At 41.5% G+C, this 20,773-nt stretch overlaps 1 protein-coding gene across 2 annotated transcripts in view; it reads left to right on the top strand.

Moving 5' to 3' along the window:
* PLXNA1 (plexin A1) overlaps nt 1-20,773 on the top strand; it is a 224,154-nt gene that overhangs the window by 37,598 nt on the left and 165,783 nt on the right. For both annotated transcript variants that reach the window (XM_072420537.1, XM_072420539.1), the window contains exon 3: nt 7,674-7,856. In XM_072420537.1, the coding sequence (XP_072276638.1) occupies nt 7,674-7,856 (183 nt within the window). The remainder of the gene's footprint in view (nt 1-7,673; nt 7,857-20,773) is intronic.

The raw sequence follows: 20,773 nt of genomic DNA, 5'->3' as shown, positions 1-20,773 counted from the left end.
GCTTTTTAATGCAGCCTAACAAAATCATACTTCCCCATTTATGCTCCCCATAGCTCCTTTATCAATGCTTCTTTCTAAACCCCAAGAAATCCACCCCAATAAAAAATACACAGACTACGATCTGCAGAGGACCTGATGCTCACACAGGAGGTGGTAAAAGGCCACAGTTTAAATACTATAGGAATTGACCAGCTTTTCCCAGTGTAGTTGTTTGTATCTCTTCTTTAGGCTTTGGCTTTTGGCAACCAAATTTTGGCAAGGAACGTAGATGCCAAATGTCAGCCATCAGCGCCGATGTGCCCCCGCCTGAACTTCCTAGGCCCCCTTTTCTCTCCCTACATTAAAATCTCCATAGAGTCCGCCCACATTCACTGCTGGTGAAACAGCGGCTTCTTATGTATCAAAATATTTACTGCATGTTACACAAGAATGCAAATATCGTATTTGTATATCATGTCTGCAGATTGAAAGCTGTGGGTTGACATAATAAGTATCATGATGAAGCTGTTTCAAGGTCTGTGCCTTTATAGTGGGAAATTAATGCAAGTCAGGGATGTTGTTACCTAAATGCGGCTTGAGCTGATGACTTCTGCAGAGGGGAGAATATTGCATATCGCAGTTTCTGATTTGGGGCACAATGTATTGAAATCCTCTAGGGCAATTATTAGAAATTAGGAACACATTTTATAGATTCATATCCTGGGGCTGCGGACATGCTTTTGACTTGCTTCTGAGCTACTCATGAGTTGCTTTAAGCTTTATTTGCATTGACATTTTCATGTAGAGAGAATCCGTTCATACTTACAAAGGAATTTTACATACAATTACAATTACAATTTTAAAAAAAGTTCTGCGGTAATGACTGTTTTTTTGAGACCATATGATCTAGTCCTGAAGCTGGGGAATACACATTAATGGCAAGAATACTTTTTTTTTTTTAATTATTTTTAAAGAATATATATTTTTTTTCATGTTAAGTGTAGCACAAGGAGCAATCCATTGTAATGCTGATCTGATCTCATTGGTCTACTGTTTCTCGTTCACTGCCCAATGACAGGCTGGGGGAGGGACCAGACCTGTCCATGTTACTAAACTGCAACAAGGAAAAAAATCAGGTCTTTTGCTGTGTAAAATCCCAATACTGGATGCCCAATATTGTAAGTCCCTAGTAGGTAAATCACTTCCCTTTTTTGTGTTTCATCTGCAAATTTAGCCCTTTGCCTGGAGTTAAGCTTTAAATCTTGCAGTGTTGTTGAGCTGGACAGTAACAGACCGATACATTGACCCCACTCATCTCATATCCGCAGTGACCCCCCTCCCCAACCAAAATCCTCCACTGTAAAGAAACGCTATGAATGTAAAGAAACGCTATGAATGTTTAGCTAGAGAATCCCTAACGAGGCGGTTTGATGTTAATGAGCTAATTGTCAGTGTAATTATTTATTGACGCCACTTGCTGCTGTGGAGGTTTTTTTCGCTGGTGTGCAGCTGTATTTGTCGTTTCCCAGCGAGTTTGTTGAGACAAAGCGGGAGAGTAGTAAACAGCAGCAGTGTTTTCATCCCTCTTACATATGCAGGAGCCACTGAGAGAAGGAATCCGAAGACGCAAATCGAGCTGCTCGGTTCTGTGTGCGGCCAAGATACAATTTGAGTGGCGTTAAAGTGCAAGTGTGCCCTTCTAACAGTCTGGTCTGTTTTTGATGCTCCTGTTTTTTTTCCCCGTAGTTATATTTAATTAGCTTTCTCCTGTAGGGTTCTTTCTTGCATTGTCACCTTTCTGCTTCTTCCTTCTTTATTTAATTTTTGCTGGTTGACGGCAAAAAAACTTCTCTTTTTAAGTGGATAAGAGCGGTTGGGACCCTTTTTCCCTGCACATGGTTGATGCACATGCAAATCTTGGTGCCTGTGGTGTGGTTTGCAAACTTTCAGTGTGCAGCCGCAGGTCTGGAAGGGCCACTTTCAACTACTAGGGGTCTGGTAACATGCACTAGTATTTTTAGCAGATGCGTGTTGCATTTTTCTCATGTTTACTTTGCACTGGTCCCAGTACATCATGGGTTATCTGCTTCTCTGCTGTTGTAACCCAAAGTAATGTGAAACGCGTTTCAACTCATTTTCAATCTCATTCGATTCGATGGCTTAGCGGCAGACATCTGAAGATGCTGCATGAAGCAATCCAAAAACCATACTTCAGTCAAACACCGTTACAAAAAGGGAACTTGATTGCCTTGTGGCAGTTGAGGACTGGTTAGCATTGGTGAACCGCAACTGTCTAAAAACGCCCGTGTGAATTTGGCTTAATGGCACCAAGCTGATTGTTGCTGCTTTTTGCAGCATTGTGCAGCTTCCACTGGTGCAGGTAAGAAACATCCATGTCTTATTGGCAGTTTTGTAGCCTTGATTTATCGCCGCCCCAAACAGCTCATGTCAGTGCCTTGCACCTAGCGGTTCAGTCCATGGTTATAATAGTTTAAAATTGAGATTTGGCGGGTTGGCATTTTTTAGTCATACAGCTCAGCATTGGTGGCCTCCATCTTCTCACAGTTCAGGATTTCTTTTATCTTTCAGTGTTTTAGGTGTAAAAGTGATCTTGGAGAGGAGTTCATTCTTCCATGTAGTTTGCCCTTTTGATAAATGATGTCATGTCCCCTCATGTCCTCCTTTATGCTAGAGTAGACTCCTGCATAGAAATGGTCTGGCACATGTGACGCTCGGGGGAGCAGTGAGGGGAATTGTGTTTTCCATTGTCTAGGCCTTGCACTTTCTCCAAACTCAATATTTTTAGATCGCTCCTTGAACTTCCACGTTAACCCCTATGCCGTCGGCCAATGTTCCCCCATGGTATCACACCATTTCTTAAAACCTCCCCCTCCTTTTGAAGTGGCAGTCACGGTCCGGCGGGGCCTGTGGTTGTTGTGGAAAATCTATCATCCCTTGGTGGCGGTGATATGAAGTGATTTCACGGATCACCGAACCTCCCAACTCCAGACTCCATTCCTGCCATCACCTTTTAACGCTGACTGGATGAGCTTGTGTCGCTGCGAGGGTCTGCCGGAATGGGAACACTGCAGAATATTAACTCGTGAGTCTTCCAAACTGGTGGATTGTGGAGGGAAGGTGAAGGTGTGCGCCATTATGAAGTGAATGTTACGGCTACCGGCACAAAGGACAGACAAATCTAAAGATGGCCACTTTCATGTTCAAAGGAAAACGAGTTAAATTGCCATTTCTCCAAAATCGGGGGATATTCCAACCCTGAGCATTGTCATAAAAACAGGTGTCCCCATTGGGACATTTTCACTCAATCCTCATTTTGGGTTTCTGAGAAATTTTGGATATTCTTTCACATCTGATACGAGTGACCCTGCCCAATAGTGAGGTTATATTTCCACAGCAGAGTCTCAAAGAACCGTAAAAACCTGAATGAGCTTCTAAACCTTCCCCACTCTATCCACTGCATACAAAAAGTTTTGTCTGGAATTGTGCTTGAAAGGGAAGTGCTTGTCAAGGCAAAACTTTCCCAAGTTATACAGTGAATCTGACTTTCACTGAACAATTCAGGTGAACGTTCCTGGTGTATGTTTTTTTAAATGACTAGTTCACCGCCGATGAATATTTGATGAAAGTGTGATCAAACCTTGCTTTATAAATAAATTAGGCCTATTGCCGACAATGTTTCCAAGTGAATGGGATCTCCAATACATTGCTGCAGATGTTGGGCCCCCTTGCACTGATGTCACAGCTGCGTCATCTTTGGATCCTGAGAAGTTCTGCTGCAGGACAACCAATGGCAAGTGTCCATGTCATGCAAGCATGTGTTGTGCAAGTATCATGGACGCGGGAAGAAGGCTGCTGCTTTCTAAGTGAAGACTCGGAGCTAGAGGGTCATGTTAAAAACAAATATCGACAAAACAACATTTGTCCAGGCCTTTTGTAATGTACATAACAATGTCACATGGTTTAAGTTTAAAATCGCTAGGTGGTTGCTATGGAGATGAAAAGACACTCTCTTGCGGCTGTAAATTTTATGGTGTCCAAAATGGCCGCCATATCGTAAACAAACCTCTTTCCGTCACCCTCCTACAGAATAAGTGCTCACCCTCATAGAAGGATGTTTATATCTTAAAATAGTCAGTTACGGAATACATCCTCTCTGGCTGGCTTTTTCAATCTTGCTGGGGTCACCATAGTGAGCTAACCTTAATTTATGACGCTCAGCCTGAAGACGGCATCCCCACCTCACTCTCTCATGTCCTAATATTAATACAGTCAGCAGAGCTTTTAATGGTGAGATGGATCTGGGGCACTGTGCCAGGCAGGCTGCAGTCCACCATTCCCGCCTCCCTGTCTGCAATGCAAAGTGAGGATATCATAAAAAACAAACAGGGCCGCATTGATTTAATGTCTCCACAGCTTTGTCACCACATAACGGCAGCCATATTGTATGCTAACATCCCTTATAACTAAGGCCTACGATTCCTGGGGCTTTTTTGAGGCCTACTGGTAGTTATCTCAAAGAGCTAACCTGTATGTATATTGTTTATTTATATAGTTAGAGACTTGGGAATAGTAGGTACCTCACAGGTTTCCTTGTTTTAGGGTGTGTTTTGCTCCAGTGTGTCAACCATTAAAGAAGCTTTACCATCACTTCATGTTCATATAGAAACTAGTGGGGATATAGACTGTCATATTATCCCAAAAGTGGGTTCTGTCATTCCAAAGCTGATCTCTAGGATAAACATATTTAAATACACATGCTTAGAGTTCTTTGTGTATTTATTCCTGATCTGTGCTGCAAATGAAACGTCCTGTAATAAAGACCAGTCACTGCTGCTCCCCCTTCTTGTGCTGAGTGACTGGTCTTGTATCCGCCCCCTTCTGTATTTTTTCACAGGCAGCCAAAGATTGGGTAGAGCATGCGCAATACAGTGATGATGATTCACTACACTTAAAAAGTAATACCTACCATTGCAACTGCATTTGGTGCATTTTATTGGTTTTTCTCCTTTGTAGCAATTCAGGAACCTATTCAATTTATTTGTTTTGCACTTGGAGTACAGCTTTAACCATTTCATGCACATGCGGAGCTGGGCGCTCTCTGAAAATGGCCCAGCTTTTCTCTGTTGGCAGCAAACATTGCATTCCTCTCTCTGGCTGGGAGTACATCATTATCAACGCTTTTATTGTGTTCACAGCCCCGATCCACAAATATGCATTCTAACCTTTCCGCTTCCAAGAGATATGATCATGTTAAATATTTTTATTTAACTGCACAAGCACACAGACTCATTACACCCCTCCCCATCCTCAGCCCCTCTTGCACCTGCCAGTTAGGCCTCTGTATCAACCAAAATAATGTCTGGGAAGGATTGGGCCCAGCAGCCTGGCAGCTCTGTGCTGTGGCAGCCATGATAAATATTAGCCAAGCCCGCTGGCGTAGCAGCTGGGGAGAGCTGGAAAGGCTCCTCCAGCCGAATAAAGGGACAGTGAAGCCAGCTTGATTTAACCCTTCTGGGCCTTTCTATTAGGGCCTTAGAGTAAATAGGCAATTGCAATAACTCATAGCAACGAGCCAGTGATTCTTACATACCATTCTTTGTACGTTGCCACCGCTTTGTTGACCTGGCTAGAATTTTACAATTGGCATCAGAAAGTTCGAAACCTTGCAAGATGATCAGCAGGTACACATCTTGGGTTTTGCTCACACCCTTCTGCTGCATTTTTGAAGACCACATGAATATTCACCCATCCAAAGAGAGCGGTTTTGTCTTGCGTCAGTGAGACCTTGTGTTCTTTGTATGTCAACTTAACCTACTCAGAGCGAGCCCAGGGGCCTGACTGTCTTTTCTTCAAGCCTCAAAATAGTTTTACTTTTATTCCTTAACCTTGACACCTGCCACATTCACCCTCCCTTCTGACACTCCCGGACTACACACCCCACATCTGCAACGCCTCGCTGCATCCATTCCTTGCTGCTTTTTACACAAGAATATATTGTTTTGCAAAAGTACAGGTTATTATTTTACAAATAATTAGCCTTTAAAATATTTTCCCCCATTATTCACAATGAGGAGTGTTGTTTGGAAGTTCTGTAAGGAGCTGGTGCTCTTCAGAAGGGCAGCCATATTGTTCCAGGCAGGTTTTCATTTTGCATCCTCCTCGTGAATAAGCATGAGAATGAATACCTTAAGGTATGTCGATGTTAAAATCTAAACCTGCTCAGAATTTTTTTTTTTTTTTTTTCTTTTTTAAAATAAATTTCAAATAAGAGATTTCCTTTATTGAAAAGGTAATTTTAATACTGGCCACCATACTAGTATACTGTAAGCTGTGGATAGAGTAATTTAATATATTTATAATAATTGTAGCCGGGGTTCCTTAATAACTAAAATTTATTTCAGGGATTCCCTGATGTTAAAAAGGTCAAGAAACACTGTTTAGAATCAACAGAATGAGTAGATCTCCAAAGCATAGAAGCACCTCTCTGAGATAGTTGCCTCTACAACAAGTGTCTACATTGAGAGTTCTTTACACAGTTGGTACCACAACAAGGCTCCACATCTGGATTCACCTAGACAGTTGGTACCACACCAAGTCCTTTTTTACAGTAGAAAATAATATGCATTTTGTTTGCTACCTGTGCTGCCTGTTGACTAGTAAGGGAATTCCATTCAACATGGGGAGCAAGGGACTGTTTTCAGGGACCATCCTGGAGAAAATGGGTCCCATAGCACCGGTGATGATTGTCATTGCCATTTGTGCAGTTAGAGTTAGCCTATCCATGACTTCATTGTAGAGTTGCCTGCCGCCTGGCCTGTGAGAATATGACTTGGTGCAAAGGTAGATGTGTAAAACTAGGTACACACGTGCAATAATTGAGGTTAGAAAATAAACGACTAACGACAGATCAATGATTATGCGTGAATATTTTGAATGATCGTATTGTGCACTATTCTGTACATGCTGTAACAATACGATCGATCGTTCAAATATAATCCACCAATAATGTACACACGCTAGATATGATCGTTTGAACGATGCAGGAAGTGACATGTAAAGGAGAAAGTGTACTGCAGAACAATCCACGATCACTGAACGACCGTACACACAATAGATTGTGAACAATCATCACCCAATCAGATCCGCCGGGACAGTCGTTCATATCCAGGGACAGTCGTTCATATCCAGCGACAATCCTCGTTCATTGGCGTCGTTGTGCACTTTTTTGTTAACGATTATCAGACAAACAGTCGTTAGTCGTTCTTTTCCAATGATAATTATTGCACGTCTGTATGCAGCCTAAGACTTAACTATGAAGGTTTGTGTGTCTGAAAAAAGGTCCCCCTGTGTTTTCGATAGCAATCCCATTTATTGCTGAATGCATTTTAGCCTAGGCTGTTTTAAACATTTTGTAGTTTATCATGGTGCCCATTGGCCTGCGTGTGCCTCCAGGGATAATGCAGCCATCAATCTATTCATAGGCCACGTTGTCGATAAATAAAATAATAATTATATGTTTTCTACCTATATTCTATGTTCAGGTTCTTTATATAATAGGCTCACTTGTTAGAATGAATTGTACTAGAAAATGGTAATTTAGGATAACTGCTCAAAAGTAAATAAAATTAACAAATATATTCTGAATTTTTTCTGTTTTTCTATTTGTCTTTCAGCCCCTGCAGATTGATGATAACTTCTGCGGTCAGGACTTTAATCAGCCTCTAGGAGGGACTGTCACCATCGAAGGAACCCCACTTTTCATCGACAAAGAGGATGGTATGACGTCCGTAGCTGCCTATGATTATCGTGGACACACGGTCGTATTTGCTGGCACCCGCAGCGGCAGAATGAAAAAGGTACGGTTATGTGGAGTGATCGGTTGTTAATGCAACATGCTTGTTGTTGGGACACTGCGGTGAAATGCGACCTGTTGTGGATCGTGCTTGACAAAAGGCCTCTGCTCACAACTGAACAGTTTGGTCCCTTGAAAAAATCCAGCATTTGCATCTTTGTAGCAGTTTGGCTTTATGCAAAATGGTCTTTTGTGCTGTTTGAAGTTATTTCAGGCAGCCTTGGATTATACAGTGTCTGTTCATGCTAGCTGCATCCATTTTTTAGCCAGTGGTCTTGGTGATACCAATGGTGACTTTTTTTTCCCTTTTCGTGTGTACAGTGAGCAGTATGGACTCCAGTTTGGAATATAACATTCATGTTGAGGTGTGTGGTGTTGCCAGTTACCCTGCAGTGGCTCTGTCTTAGACAAGTTTTGCTTTTGTTTCTTTAAAGGTAAATTGTCTTTTTTTTGGTTTTGCATTTTTGGTTTTGCATTGTGCAAGTGAGTCATGAGCAGATCATCTGCTATTTTTGTATGTCAATGGCTAGTCAAGTTGTGGTAGGTATAAAACATGATACACGCAGAATATTCTGCCTTTCCTGTTAGGGGTATGATAAACCACAGACCCACCCTAGGGATACTCCAGTAGGCAAATACGCCCTATTGGACTTATTTTTTTTGTACAAACAGCATGATTTGTTAACTTTCCTGGTTGAAGGTTGCATATGGTTGGTCTGCTGGTGAATTCACGTAAGACTCCCAGTCAACCCAATCATTTTATTAGAGTGGGAGTGTTAAGGCATACAGGGAGTGAAATTGGCCAGTGTGCAATGGGCCTAAACCTTCTATAATCTATCCAAAGCTACAAGGAAAAATTGATTGTTGTTGGGCTTTAAAGACTCTTTTATATGGTAATGTGTTTGTGTTTACAAGCTCTTAAACCCTTCTGTGATGAGAGACCATTGATGCCTCGATGTCCAGAGTTTGCATGGTCAGCATGCTTCATTAATTTGACTATAGCCCTGACTAGTTACAATGGTTACAAAGTTTGGCCTTGGTTACACAAATAATTGTAAAGCCGAACTAAAACTTCTTCAAAAATGCCTAAAGACTCAACTGCCTCCCACAACGTTGGCTTTTGCCTATGCCAGTGGGTTGCATGGACAACCAATTGGCAGTGTGTAAGTTGTGTCTGAGAATGCACGATGAACCGTGAATGGTTCTTATCCTCTGTTCTATCATGAAATGCACTCATTTTTTTCAATGATGAAGTACATGGGGTAGCTGTGGACCAGATTTTGCATACCTAGGTTATTTTTATATTTGTTTTTTATGACATGAAAGCTTTTTAATAAGCTTTTTAATAAGTACAAGGCTTCTGTGTTTGACATCTGGTAAATGTTTGTACACAAAGTCACAGGATCACCATACCCTGACATTCGCATGGTTGGGCTGCATTGAGTGTAGATTATGAATCCCATAGCACAAAGTATCATCCAGGGGAACATCTCCCTTTGGATTCCAGACATGAAAGTGTTACATCAATTGCATATTCATTTTTTTCATTTTAATTTTTCTTTAAATGCCTTTCTCCCCATTTAAACTGGTAAGTATGACTGCGGCAAGTCCCACCTAGCCATCACAACCGACAGGCTTTTTAGTATTCATATATATTAACACAAAAAGGAACCAAAAATGTGGATTTTTTTTTTTTTTGCGATGACTGGCAAGCAGTACTTTCGCTAATCAGATCTGGGATGTAATGAGGGGAGTGTGGAACGTTCCAGCACCTGTCACTTTTCATTCTCCCGGTGACAGGTGTAGGCTCGGCAGAACAATGCGTTTATCAGCCTTGCTGATAAATGGGGAAAGGATGAGTAAAATTCAGACTATTTTTTTCCCCCTTTTGTTCTCGACGCCCAAATATTCTGTCACGTCTCTGCTTTGGTGGTTCTCCTGCCCGCTGTGCTCTTTGTGTGCAAGCTGGCACGACACAGCCAAGTGCTTACAATTCTGTATTGTTTGTTTGGTCAACCTGTTGGTTTTAGCATGCAAAAGCACCCTGACCACCAGGACTGCCTCCCTATCTCGCCCATTGTCCCCTGATTTACTGAAGTCAGTTTAAAGTGTCATCGTGATTTAAAATTATTTTCACCTTTTCCAGTGCTGAGGTAGCCGGGTCAAGCGTTTCAATGTCACTTGTCCTATATAAGCTTCGGAGATGGACATTTTGTCAAATCGCCTTCATCCTATCACTTATATTATGTTCTGACTGAGCTGTCATTTTTAGACAACTATTGTGTCCTTATAGAGAACATGTAGGGCTTTAGCATATTTTACAGGATTGCTTGAGCACCTATAAACCAGTGTATGGTCAGCATATAAAGATTTTGGTTCAAATGTTTAAAATAGTCCAAGGTGACTCTTTCATGTCAATCATGTGCAGGATGTAAATGGTGCCCTCATAATCCTGTATGCTTTTACATCTTTGATCCCTTCCTGTTGTGCAGTGTACAGACTACATACCGCTAAATATGTCATAGGAGGGATGTGGCACCTTGTCTCTGGTTATTAGGAATCTCAAGGCAATGTCAGTCCACAAGTGAGCAGCTACTGTTGGACTGTCTCAAAATTAAGCCCAGGAACAGACCTGGAAGGCCCCTGGTAATAAATATGGATTTCTAAAATGACAAGTAATGAGAAAAGGGTCAATGAATTAAGTTGTAAACAAGCAAATTGGCAAAAATCTCAATTGATTACTGTTTATGCTGACCATGCATTGGTTGATAGGTGCACAACCAGGTAAATGATTGATATCTCACCCCACTGTTACCACTGTGAATCTCTTGACCAGCCCCGTTCATCTCCCAGTTGATGCCACTCAATGCTCTGACCACCAATACAGAAGAGAGCGCCTTCTTTCAAGGAATATTATTGGTGGACAAAGCGAGGGGAGCAACATCAATTGGGCAAAGAATGAAAATTCCACATTGATGACAATGCAGCCACTGCATCCAGGCAGCTGCAGTAAAGTAAATTCAGTATTTTATTTCCTGGGTTTAGCTCATCAAACATAATTTTTTTTTAATATATGATTTATTTTGTAGTAGAGCAATCTTTACAGCACAGTAACTTGTAAATTATTAGACCTTATAGTGTTATTTGTACATCTGTAACTTGGGGGCATGCAAGGAAATCACCGGTTGGAACAACATCCCAACCTGACAAAATTAGTTGTGTGATTCCCCCACCCACAATAAAATATTCTGATCCTAATTGACTTTGTAATCAGTTTCATATTTGCTGGCATAAGGCAGTTCTCTCCCTCTGTGCTGCGAACGTGTAAAGGCGTCCTGCAGTGGGCTGGGAGTGTGCACATGTGCGCTCCTTATCGCCAGGAAGCCTGTGCATAGCAGGAAAGCAGAATCTCAATATAGATCTGGCATTTAACCCAGCTGAGAGAAGTGCTAGGAATGCAAGCTGCAGATGGAAATTGTTGTCCTGGCCTGATCCACAAATCGCAGCTCTGAATTGTTATTCCCTGCGAGGTGCCGAGTGGATGCACAGTGCTCCTAGCAGCCACACAGTCCTATTGTAGTCTTATTTTCCTGTATATATGCTAAAGATGGGCTATACCTGCGTATTTCTGATATTAGTGTCACCTTTATTAGAGAATAAAGAGGGAAGTTTACAGAGCCCAGTATCTAGTATATGGGAAAGGAGCACCAAAACCATATGGCTCTGTCAAATTGGGGGGATTCCTCCTCATCCCCCTAGGCAAAACAAAAGTATGTAACCTTTTCTGTGGGAAGGGGAACCCACTGCAAGGTTAAAACTTTGCACTCCCCAAGGTTAAAACTGCCCTCCCTAGAGTCCAGCTTTACCTGTTAGCTGCTACCAGTATTGTAATATTGCTGAACCTTATGCAGAGAGCTGTCTGAGAGTTTGTTGTCCCTTGCCAGGCAAGCATGAAAAGGTGTCACCCTGCCATGCGCTGTCACACTAGAAAGTTCAGAGTCTGGACAGGCCGTCTTTAAAGAAAATGGTTGTTTTACAGCTACTGGCTAGATTTACTGTCAATTCATGCTGTGTATTACTGGTAATTCAGCTGCATTTAGGGTCATGGTATAATGAACGTGTTATGTGAGTGTGCCTGGGCACCCATCATGGTTGTATAGTTGCAGTGCAAGATATAAGGCATTACTTCCTGTGACTACAACTTTCAGCAGATTTGCAGTGAGATTTGGTGATGTTAGTACTATGTTGCTCACTTTTCTCCATACTGGAGGTTCTGCCATGAGGAAGCAAAGCCTTGCCTCTACCAAGATGGTGGCCAAAAGACACACATGGCTATTTTAACAAATAGTAACTAATGCACCCCCGAACATATTAACAGTTGTGTTCTATACAGTTGATTTAACCCATGCAAGACAGGAGCATGCATCAGGATGGGCATGTATGCAATAGCCACATTTTTGGTTGGCCGAGAGATGTAAAATTACTGATTTGTATATTAGTTGTTGTTTTAGCTCTTTGTGTTGATTAGCAGTGTTCACAATTCTCTCAAGCAGAAAGCATTTGGGACCGTTAAGCAGCCCATAGACGCTGGATGAGTCATCGGATCTGTCCGTTTTCAGCTTTTACTGCCGCATCTGACAGTTAAAACAACTTTCTGCTGAAAGCTTTCAGCAGCATGTTGTGCGTTCAGTGCCTCTGCCACATCAGATGAATGCGCACTTTTCTTTTCTGTGTGACAGTGTTTTATCTTGGAAATGCAAATTCAATGCATGGGTTGCATCTTAACATAAAGTGTAAAAATCTGTTCCATTTTAAACACCGCATCTCTAAGTGCAGTGCGACTAAAAAAATCAAAAACAAAAAAAAAAAAAAACTCTGACATAATCCTTAAATCTGAAATTCACAGTACTTAGATTTGTATGTGGGAGCTGTTCTGCCTGCTGGATTTCTCTTGGCACTGCCCTTTAAAGTAACACCTCAAGTACCCAAATTTGGCTTTATCCTCTTTCAGCAAATGCCCTATACTGCAACACTCATAGGTAGTGGGAGGGGTAACTTGGAGCCAATCAGGCTTTTTTACATGCACATGTGCAAGTAAAGAGCTTGCTGGCTGGAGAAGAGCCACAGGGATGATCTCAGAGAGCTGCTGCTCCTTTACCATCCAATCCCAGCCTCTTGATGGGCCGGATGTCCCTGCACAGCTTTACAGGTGATGGGAGTGGCAAACTAAGAGCCAATCAGACTCTTCTACCTGCACATGTGCTAATAAAGAACCTGCTGACTAGAAAAATAAATGCCGAGGTAGGAGCTGCTGCTCCTTTACTATCCAATCATAGCCTGGAAATAGGGCTTATCCTTGCTGGAAATGGGGCTTCTTTTTCTACAATCTTTACAACCTGGGTGGAAAATACTCTATTTCAACTAAATCGTCCATACATATTGTATCATACCGATAATAATAAAACAGCAAAACAAAAACAGAGACCAATAAAAAAATGTATTTGCACGGTATGTTTGCTGACGAATTTTAATTTCAGTATTTGCAAATCGTACTTGTGTTAGCAGAACGCTTTTCCTGGGCTCAGGAACTACTTTCAGGCAGCATGGATTTTATTATGATCTTTTATAGAGTATAATTGAGCATTTTAATTGCATTGTTGGCCATTAACTTGAAGAGAGAGCGCAGGCTACAAAGATTGCAGGATTATTGCAAATAAAATACACTGTTAAAGTGGTAATGCAGAAAGACGATTTAGCATGCTTATTATATTGTGTGTGTGAGTGCGTGTAGGTGTCTGAGATCCATATGAAATATATTGGTATAATGTTCGGTGTCATGGGTATCTGATACGGGGTAGTTGGATGGAAGGGGGGGGGGGGGGGGGGGGGGGGGGAGTCCCCTGAAAGAGCGAGCGGCCGGCTGCGCAGAAAAATGTGTACCACTTTGTGCGACGACCCCTCCGGCGTGGCTGAATGTTTTGCAGAATGCCAAGTCAGGGCACTTAAGAGCCGAGTTTAGTATAATGTGCACATTATGTCTCAAACAAGTGTCTGTTCACACTTTTTAAAGATACTCGGGACATTAATCAATCACTGGGAGCTGTCAGGTTTCTGACTAGAGACACGAAAAACAACTGGAGCCTGGCCAGTGCAGCTTTTTTCTGGGAGCGAGCAGCTGACGCTACTGCTAATACCAAGCTCTGTGTGCTTTCATTCGGTACACAGCATCACAAGGCCACAAAGAACCACACACCTCGCACGTACAACAAGCGGGAAGCCATTTTGTTGGCCGGTTAAGGGAACCTGTCAATTGAAATTTTTAGCTAAACCTAATATAAAATGGATTAGAAGGCAGGAAAGAATTTCATTACGTTTTTGTGTCATCAGAGGGTATTGATTGCCCTAAGTCAAGGCCAGTGCATGCTAGTGAAATCTCCTATAAGAACGGGCTTTTAGGTATCATAATTTTTTAAGGGGGTCAGTGGGGAACAAAACCTCCTAACTTGCTGGGCAGTGGAATAACCCCCCCACCCTACAGTGGTGGCTAGAATTTATGAACAACTAAACGCATCATTTGAGCCATGCAATCTAGTCTCTATGAGCAACATGGATGCTTCTCCTTCACCCCAGACCCCACAGTGTAGACTATTGTGATTTGTGGACTTGGCCTTCTCTCAAACCACATTCCTCTCTCCCAAAGACCCCTGACCTTTTGTAGTATGTCCCAGCAATTTTTAGCTTATGTCATTTCCTTGGTAAACATCTTAGTATTGTTTATTACATTTTCCCTCACTAAAATTTGTATTGTCCAAAACGAATTGTCAGAACCTCAATCTGATGTATAAATGGGAGCTTTGTTTGGCCTGTTCTGTGCTTTTTATTTCTCAAGCTGTCATTCTTTTGACAAAACGACTGAAAAGTTGATTTAGTGGAGCACTGTGACTAGTGGAAAGGGTTGCTTGGAAATAAATTAGTTTAATTTTTAATTGCCTTGTCATTTACTGACAACATTGTGATGTATTCCTGCCAGAAGCAATGTTTTGGTGGCCTGAATACATTTTTTATACTTGGTTTGACTGCAGTACCCATATTCCATTACAGAAGTGTTAAGTCACCTTTTCTAGATAACAATTTTGTCCTGTGGCAGCTATATTTACCATAAAAAAGTCATGTGAAACGTTAAAATCACTGACAGGTAAAGGGAATATTGTTTATCGTATTATAGTGGCACCTGCCATGGTATGGGACATATGAGGCAGCAAGTGAACAGTCAAGTTGTTGAAGGTGATGTGTTGGGAGTAGGAAAAATGGGCAAGAGTGAGGTTTTGAGCAACTTTGTCAAAGGCCAATTTCATGTAAATAGACAACAGCAATAGCTTTGGTAGCTCTTGGGTTGGGTGTTGGGTGTTCCAGGTAAAGTAGCTACCAAAAGAATTCCAGACAGGGTCAAGCGGTAAACCAGTAACATGGTTTTGAGCTCCCAAGGATCATCAATGTGGAAATGGCATGCAGTTCGAGAGCTACTGTAGTGCTAAAAAAAAACTTTTGTTGGTCATGAGAAAAAGGTGTCAGAACACATGGCTTGCTGTGTATTGGGTGCGTATTGAACAGTAGAAGGTTTAAGAATAAGTGGATGGAGTAGGTCGATGGAGACAGGTTGACTGGCAGGAGATCCTTTAAATGTGTAGGTGCCAGGTACCCCAGGACACCTTCTGAGGTCTTGTGAAGTCCATGCCCCAAAGGGTCAGAGCTGTTTTTATGTCACAAGGAGGACCTAAACAATATTGGGCAGATGGGTTTTACAATTTTGACTGATCAGGGTATGTAGGAATAAATTAAAAATCAAGAGCCTCATTTCTGTTCTGGAGTTGTCTGATGGCATGTTAATGACATATGGCTGTATATGCTAGGCCTGTGACCCAGTCTATTTAATCTCCCCATGCATTTTTCCAAGCTACTATCCATTAGCAGCTCTTATTAAATGGCCAACAGCTTTTTTGTCAGGCAAATCTAATCAGAACCTCTTTAGGATATTCTCTGCTGACTTTCTTGCAGCGCCTGAAACGAGAAAGACAGCCAGTAAATAATTGACGTGCTGTAGGTTATGTAGTTGCCTCTCTATCCATATCAAAGCTACTCATGTGAGAATAGAACTTATGCCACATTTCTTCTCCCATCCAGATGTGTTGTCACTGAATATTCCAAATTCCGACATTGCAAAGGAGTCACGTAATCTTTCCCCGATAGGACAACGTGACAATTCAGATATAGCCCCTAAGCATATAAGTATGCAACACATAAATTGTTCTTGGTGCTTACAGCATTCAGTCATATTCTTTACTATCCCCTGCACTGTACTGAAGAATGAAAATGATTGTTTACTAGGGGAGGGAAAGTACTTTTAGACAGACTTGTTTAAGCCTAAACCACATTGACCATGGCTGTGACCCATTTGACTAAAAAATTCTGCAGCAACCAGTTGGACCTATTGGCTTCTGGGGCGATTTCCAAAGGGTAACAAGTGGCGCAAATATTTAGGTTTGTGGTAACATCTGGTAGCATTGCACTAATTATAAGGTATGGACCTTTTTGGTGATGTCAGGGGTCACACTTAAGGTCCATATATTAGGCAAGTTGACCAACATTATACTGGATGCATGAACAAACCATGCCGATTTCCTTCAGTTAATCCTATATTATAGGCATCCTTCAGCCCGAATACCCTGTTATAAAGATCTTGAGCCTTTTATTTCAATGTAAGAACCAGAAACACAAAATGTCTGAGAATCGTAGGGTGATGCGCCCTAGCTCCTGGATTTTGTCCAGCACACTTTTATCTGGCACATTACATTTCCGGCTTAAATGATGCAGTTTTCCACATTTTTAAACTAATAAACTTGTTTTCCTCATTCTCTAAAAAAAAAAAAAAAAAAAAAAAAGTTGTAATCACTGCTCAAATTTGAAACATGTAACTTGTACATCGAGACTATAAAGTTCCCTCTGGGGACACTTTTCCCAGACTAAATAAGCATTACATTATGTTTTCCTCCTGTACACACAATTGATGTATTTTCAATAACGCTAAACATTGAAGTTTTTTACAATTGCAAGATTTTTGTTTGCTTATATTTTTTAACAGTTGCAAATTATTAGCAAAATGCTGATTCTGACATTTAAAACATGCATTAATGTAACCTGATAATTGCAGGGCGGGCAATTAATCTTTTGGGCAGCTTTAAATCTCATAAATCTCAGCCCAAGTTAATGAAGAGAAGTTTCTCTCCCAACCCCCTTTTTGTACATTTGCTGGGGGCTCCAGAGGTTTGCAGATATGGCATCAGATTGCAGGTGGGTGAACACGGACTGCCTTGCCAGACTGGCCTTCTGACACTGGCACACGAGGCCTCCTCACCCACAACCCCTGCCGTCTTGTACTATTGATTTCTCTAAGCCTTTAGTGTAGGCCTTTCCCAGAACTTGACCGTGTACTGCAATTGTAAGTGGTGTGCTTGTTTTCAGGAATACTAATGGCGTTCTACCCTCCATGGATAAAAGCTGAGTGGAAAGATAAAGGTGAATGCAAAGCAAAGGAGTGGAATCCTTTTACATTCCAGTTGCCTTAAAACCCACAATCATAAAAAGTATTTTTTTTTTCTTTTTGTTAAGAGCACCTGGGTGCAAAAGACTTGCAAATGGTAGCTCAGCTAAATACATTTTGGTGCATCAAAGCAAAAGGTGTTCAAAGTCTTCAAAGGTTCATTCTCTTTAGAAAGCAGCCACAGCTGTAGAAAAGCTCCTCCGCATGTTAAAGAGAAGGATCCTTGCTGTCTATGTTGAAGAAGAGGTCTCCCTGCAGAGGTCCAACACACCACCTGCAGAATTTGACCTTCATCTTTCATCATCAAAACATAGGCTTGCCATAATTATAGCTCTGATCCGGTGAGGGGGTGTTAGATAGACCCCTTCAGAGAGACCACTTTTTCAACTGGTGGACTGATCCTTTTACCAAGCAACTTGAATCCATGGCTTCAGGGTATTTATTGCTGATATATTGCACTGTTGTAGGTGAAAGCCAGATAAAAGGACTCAGTCTACCACAACAAAGGTCATTGGGTATAAACCCTCTGATAGGCAGCTTATTTCAAGAATTATTTTAGTCCTTGATTCCTATGTTTGGAAGATGACAGACTTCCGGAATCCATTTTCATTTTGCTCGATAAGTTTGCTGATGACGTCACAGAAGGGCCATGGAAGTGATTCACAGCTGTGGGAGGCAGTGGATATTTAGGAACAGGAATTGATAAGTCGCAAGTAATTTCCGGGATGCTGATGGCTGGCAGGCTCAGGATGTGTGCAGGAAGCCGTCTTTGTACATCAGACCCTTATTCTTAGAATGTTCTTTGAAACCTGAACAGTCAATTTATTTCTAATTTGCATAAGTGAAGTATGTTGCCATGTTCTCTCATTGTTTTTGAGGTCCACGTTGTGATATGTAGGCTGTAAAAATTGTGGTTACCATCATATCCTCTGACCTATGCAATGCTATAGCACAATAGGATGGTGGTGGTAGGGGGATCATTATATATGGATTGTTCTAGAGTGGCCTTTCTCAGCTTTTTTTTTTTTTTTTTTAATCCAAAAAGAACCTTTGAAATAAATTTGCGTCCCAGGGAGCTCCTGTCAAAAGGTTTTCATTCGGCATGAATGGGAAGAATAGCATGTCCTTGGTACGTTGATAATCAAGAAAGAATGTCCTTTACAGTGCGGATATGCCACCATTGTAGACATCCAAAAAGATCACCGGGACTACTCTAGTCTCCTCCTGGCTCTGCCGAAAGCTGTTGAAACCAAAACTAGCAAGACACCATTAGATGGAAGGTCAGTCAATTAAAGCCCAAGGAACCCTTAACAACATTTTGAGGAACCCTAGGGTTCCATGGTGCCTTGATTGAGAATGGCTGCTCTAGAGGTTTATGGCATGAACAAAAGTGTTCCCGATCATTTGTTTCTGCATTTAAGAATTTTGGTTTTGGATTAATAAATAACCAAAATTGGGTAAAAATATTATATTCTGATAATTGTATGTATAATATAATATCTCTGTGTTAGCGATCCTTTAAAAGCATTCCTTAGCCTACAGATGAGAACTACCTCCGTCTCTAGGGAACAGATGGTCCTTACATCATATGCACTTCACTGTAATGATCCCCAATGTAATCTTTTATCCCCCTCTCGAGCAGTGATCAAGTGAGATTCCTCCGTAACAAGCCACAGCTCTGAGGAAATGACTCCCAGCCGCAAGGACCAGAATAGAACCCAAACTCTTCCTGTGTGGAGCATACTAGGCCTCAGCGTGGTCAAGATCTCTAGATTTTATCGGAGTTTAATTGATTACGAGGAAAGAAAGAGGGAATACGAAGAGGTTTTTATTGCTGTTCTGATACAGTAAATGAGCCAGACACTGCGCAGCAGCCAAGTTCCCCTCTTCCACCCCTCAGAAAAACCTTTTTAGAGATTGTTACCGCAGCCTCTACAACCACACCATAAATGTCATGAATTTTTATTGCCCTATTTCATCTCACTTTGTGTCCTCGTAAAATAGGTCCAGTACATTGTTTTTTTTCCTTGTCTTTGATCCACTTATATTGTCTTAATCAGGCCTCTGTTACCAGTGGATTTAAAAGAGCACTAGTAGGCATCAAAGAGTTGGCAGCCATTTTGTGAGGTCAACTATCTGTATCCATATAACCTGCCTACTTTTTTTTTTTTTTGGCCTTGACAATATCACTTGAGGCCTTGTGACTGGGGGTGTGACCTACTCTGTTTTTAGTATACTTCTTCGTATACTTGCACAGTATTTGTGCCTTGCCATGGTCAAAATGGCACTCCATTGCATAAATGCAGCATAAAGAAATGCCCCTTCTCTGTAGTGCCCCACAACGCACAAATGTGAATGCATATGTAAATGATGTGAATCGTCTTAATCAAAAGTAGTGCATGTAAATATTTTCATGTGTTTTTGAGTCATGTAAAGGTTTAAAGTGAATAGGGTTCCTTACTACATCACATTGGGGAACTCTTGGAAAAAAGGGCAGGTTTGGGGTGGCATTTGTGGGGGCTTAAAGAACTTTAGGAACTACCCAAAAGTCAAGTTAAATGCCATGAGACCTGCTAACTCATACTTACATTCAGTTTTGGGATTCTTGTCAAAGAAGCTAATGATCTGCATGGGAATTTTGGTTTCCCACCTAAAGACCTCAAAAAGAAAAGGTTACTGTGTAAATTCCAGGTCATACCTTGTCAAAATCAGATCCAGCTCAGTGATGATCATGAATACAGCTGCTCAGAACCGGAGGTGATAGAACTTCAGACTTTACTGTGGGGACCTTCTAGAAGAGACCCACGCTGGTCCTAAGCGTTGTATATTAACTAAATAATGTTCACTATTAGGACAGGCTGGTCGGCCATCGCATTGTGTTCTGTCAATGGAGGAATGGGTAGGTTGAGAGGGTGGTGCCCAACTTCAGAGACTGTAATTGTCTCCATTAATTGTTGGTCAAGTAGTAATCCAGCATGATGGACCATTAAATGGCGAAAATCTGGCGTTTCTTCAGACCTTAATGCAGGAATCGAAGATCTGCAAGCCCTAACCAAGAATAGTTACCGAGCCAAGATTTTGCCTCCTAAATTTTTCCATTGTACATTGTCGATGTTGTCGAGTAGCTCAAGTATGGTCTGTAGTGTAGAACCAGATGTAATATTTCCCTTTCTGCAGATGCAGATTAAAACCCATAAAACCTAATGTTGTATATTGTTACCAATGACTTTTATGTTTGTAAGTTTTAACACTTCAGCAAATCAGATGAACTGATGTTGGTTTGGCACACAAAATGGTGGCCTCCATGGCCCATCCCGCCTCAA

Source organism: Pyxicephalus adspersus, chromosome 8 (assembly GCF_032062135.1).
Source record: "Pyxicephalus adspersus chromosome 8, UCB_Pads_2.0, whole genome shotgun sequence".
In the NCBI taxonomy this organism is placed as follows: domain Eukaryota; kingdom Metazoa; phylum Chordata; class Amphibia; order Anura; family Pyxicephalidae; genus Pyxicephalus; species Pyxicephalus adspersus.
Note: the sequence above shows the minus strand (reverse complement) of the source record. Positions and strands in the feature narration are given on the sequence as shown.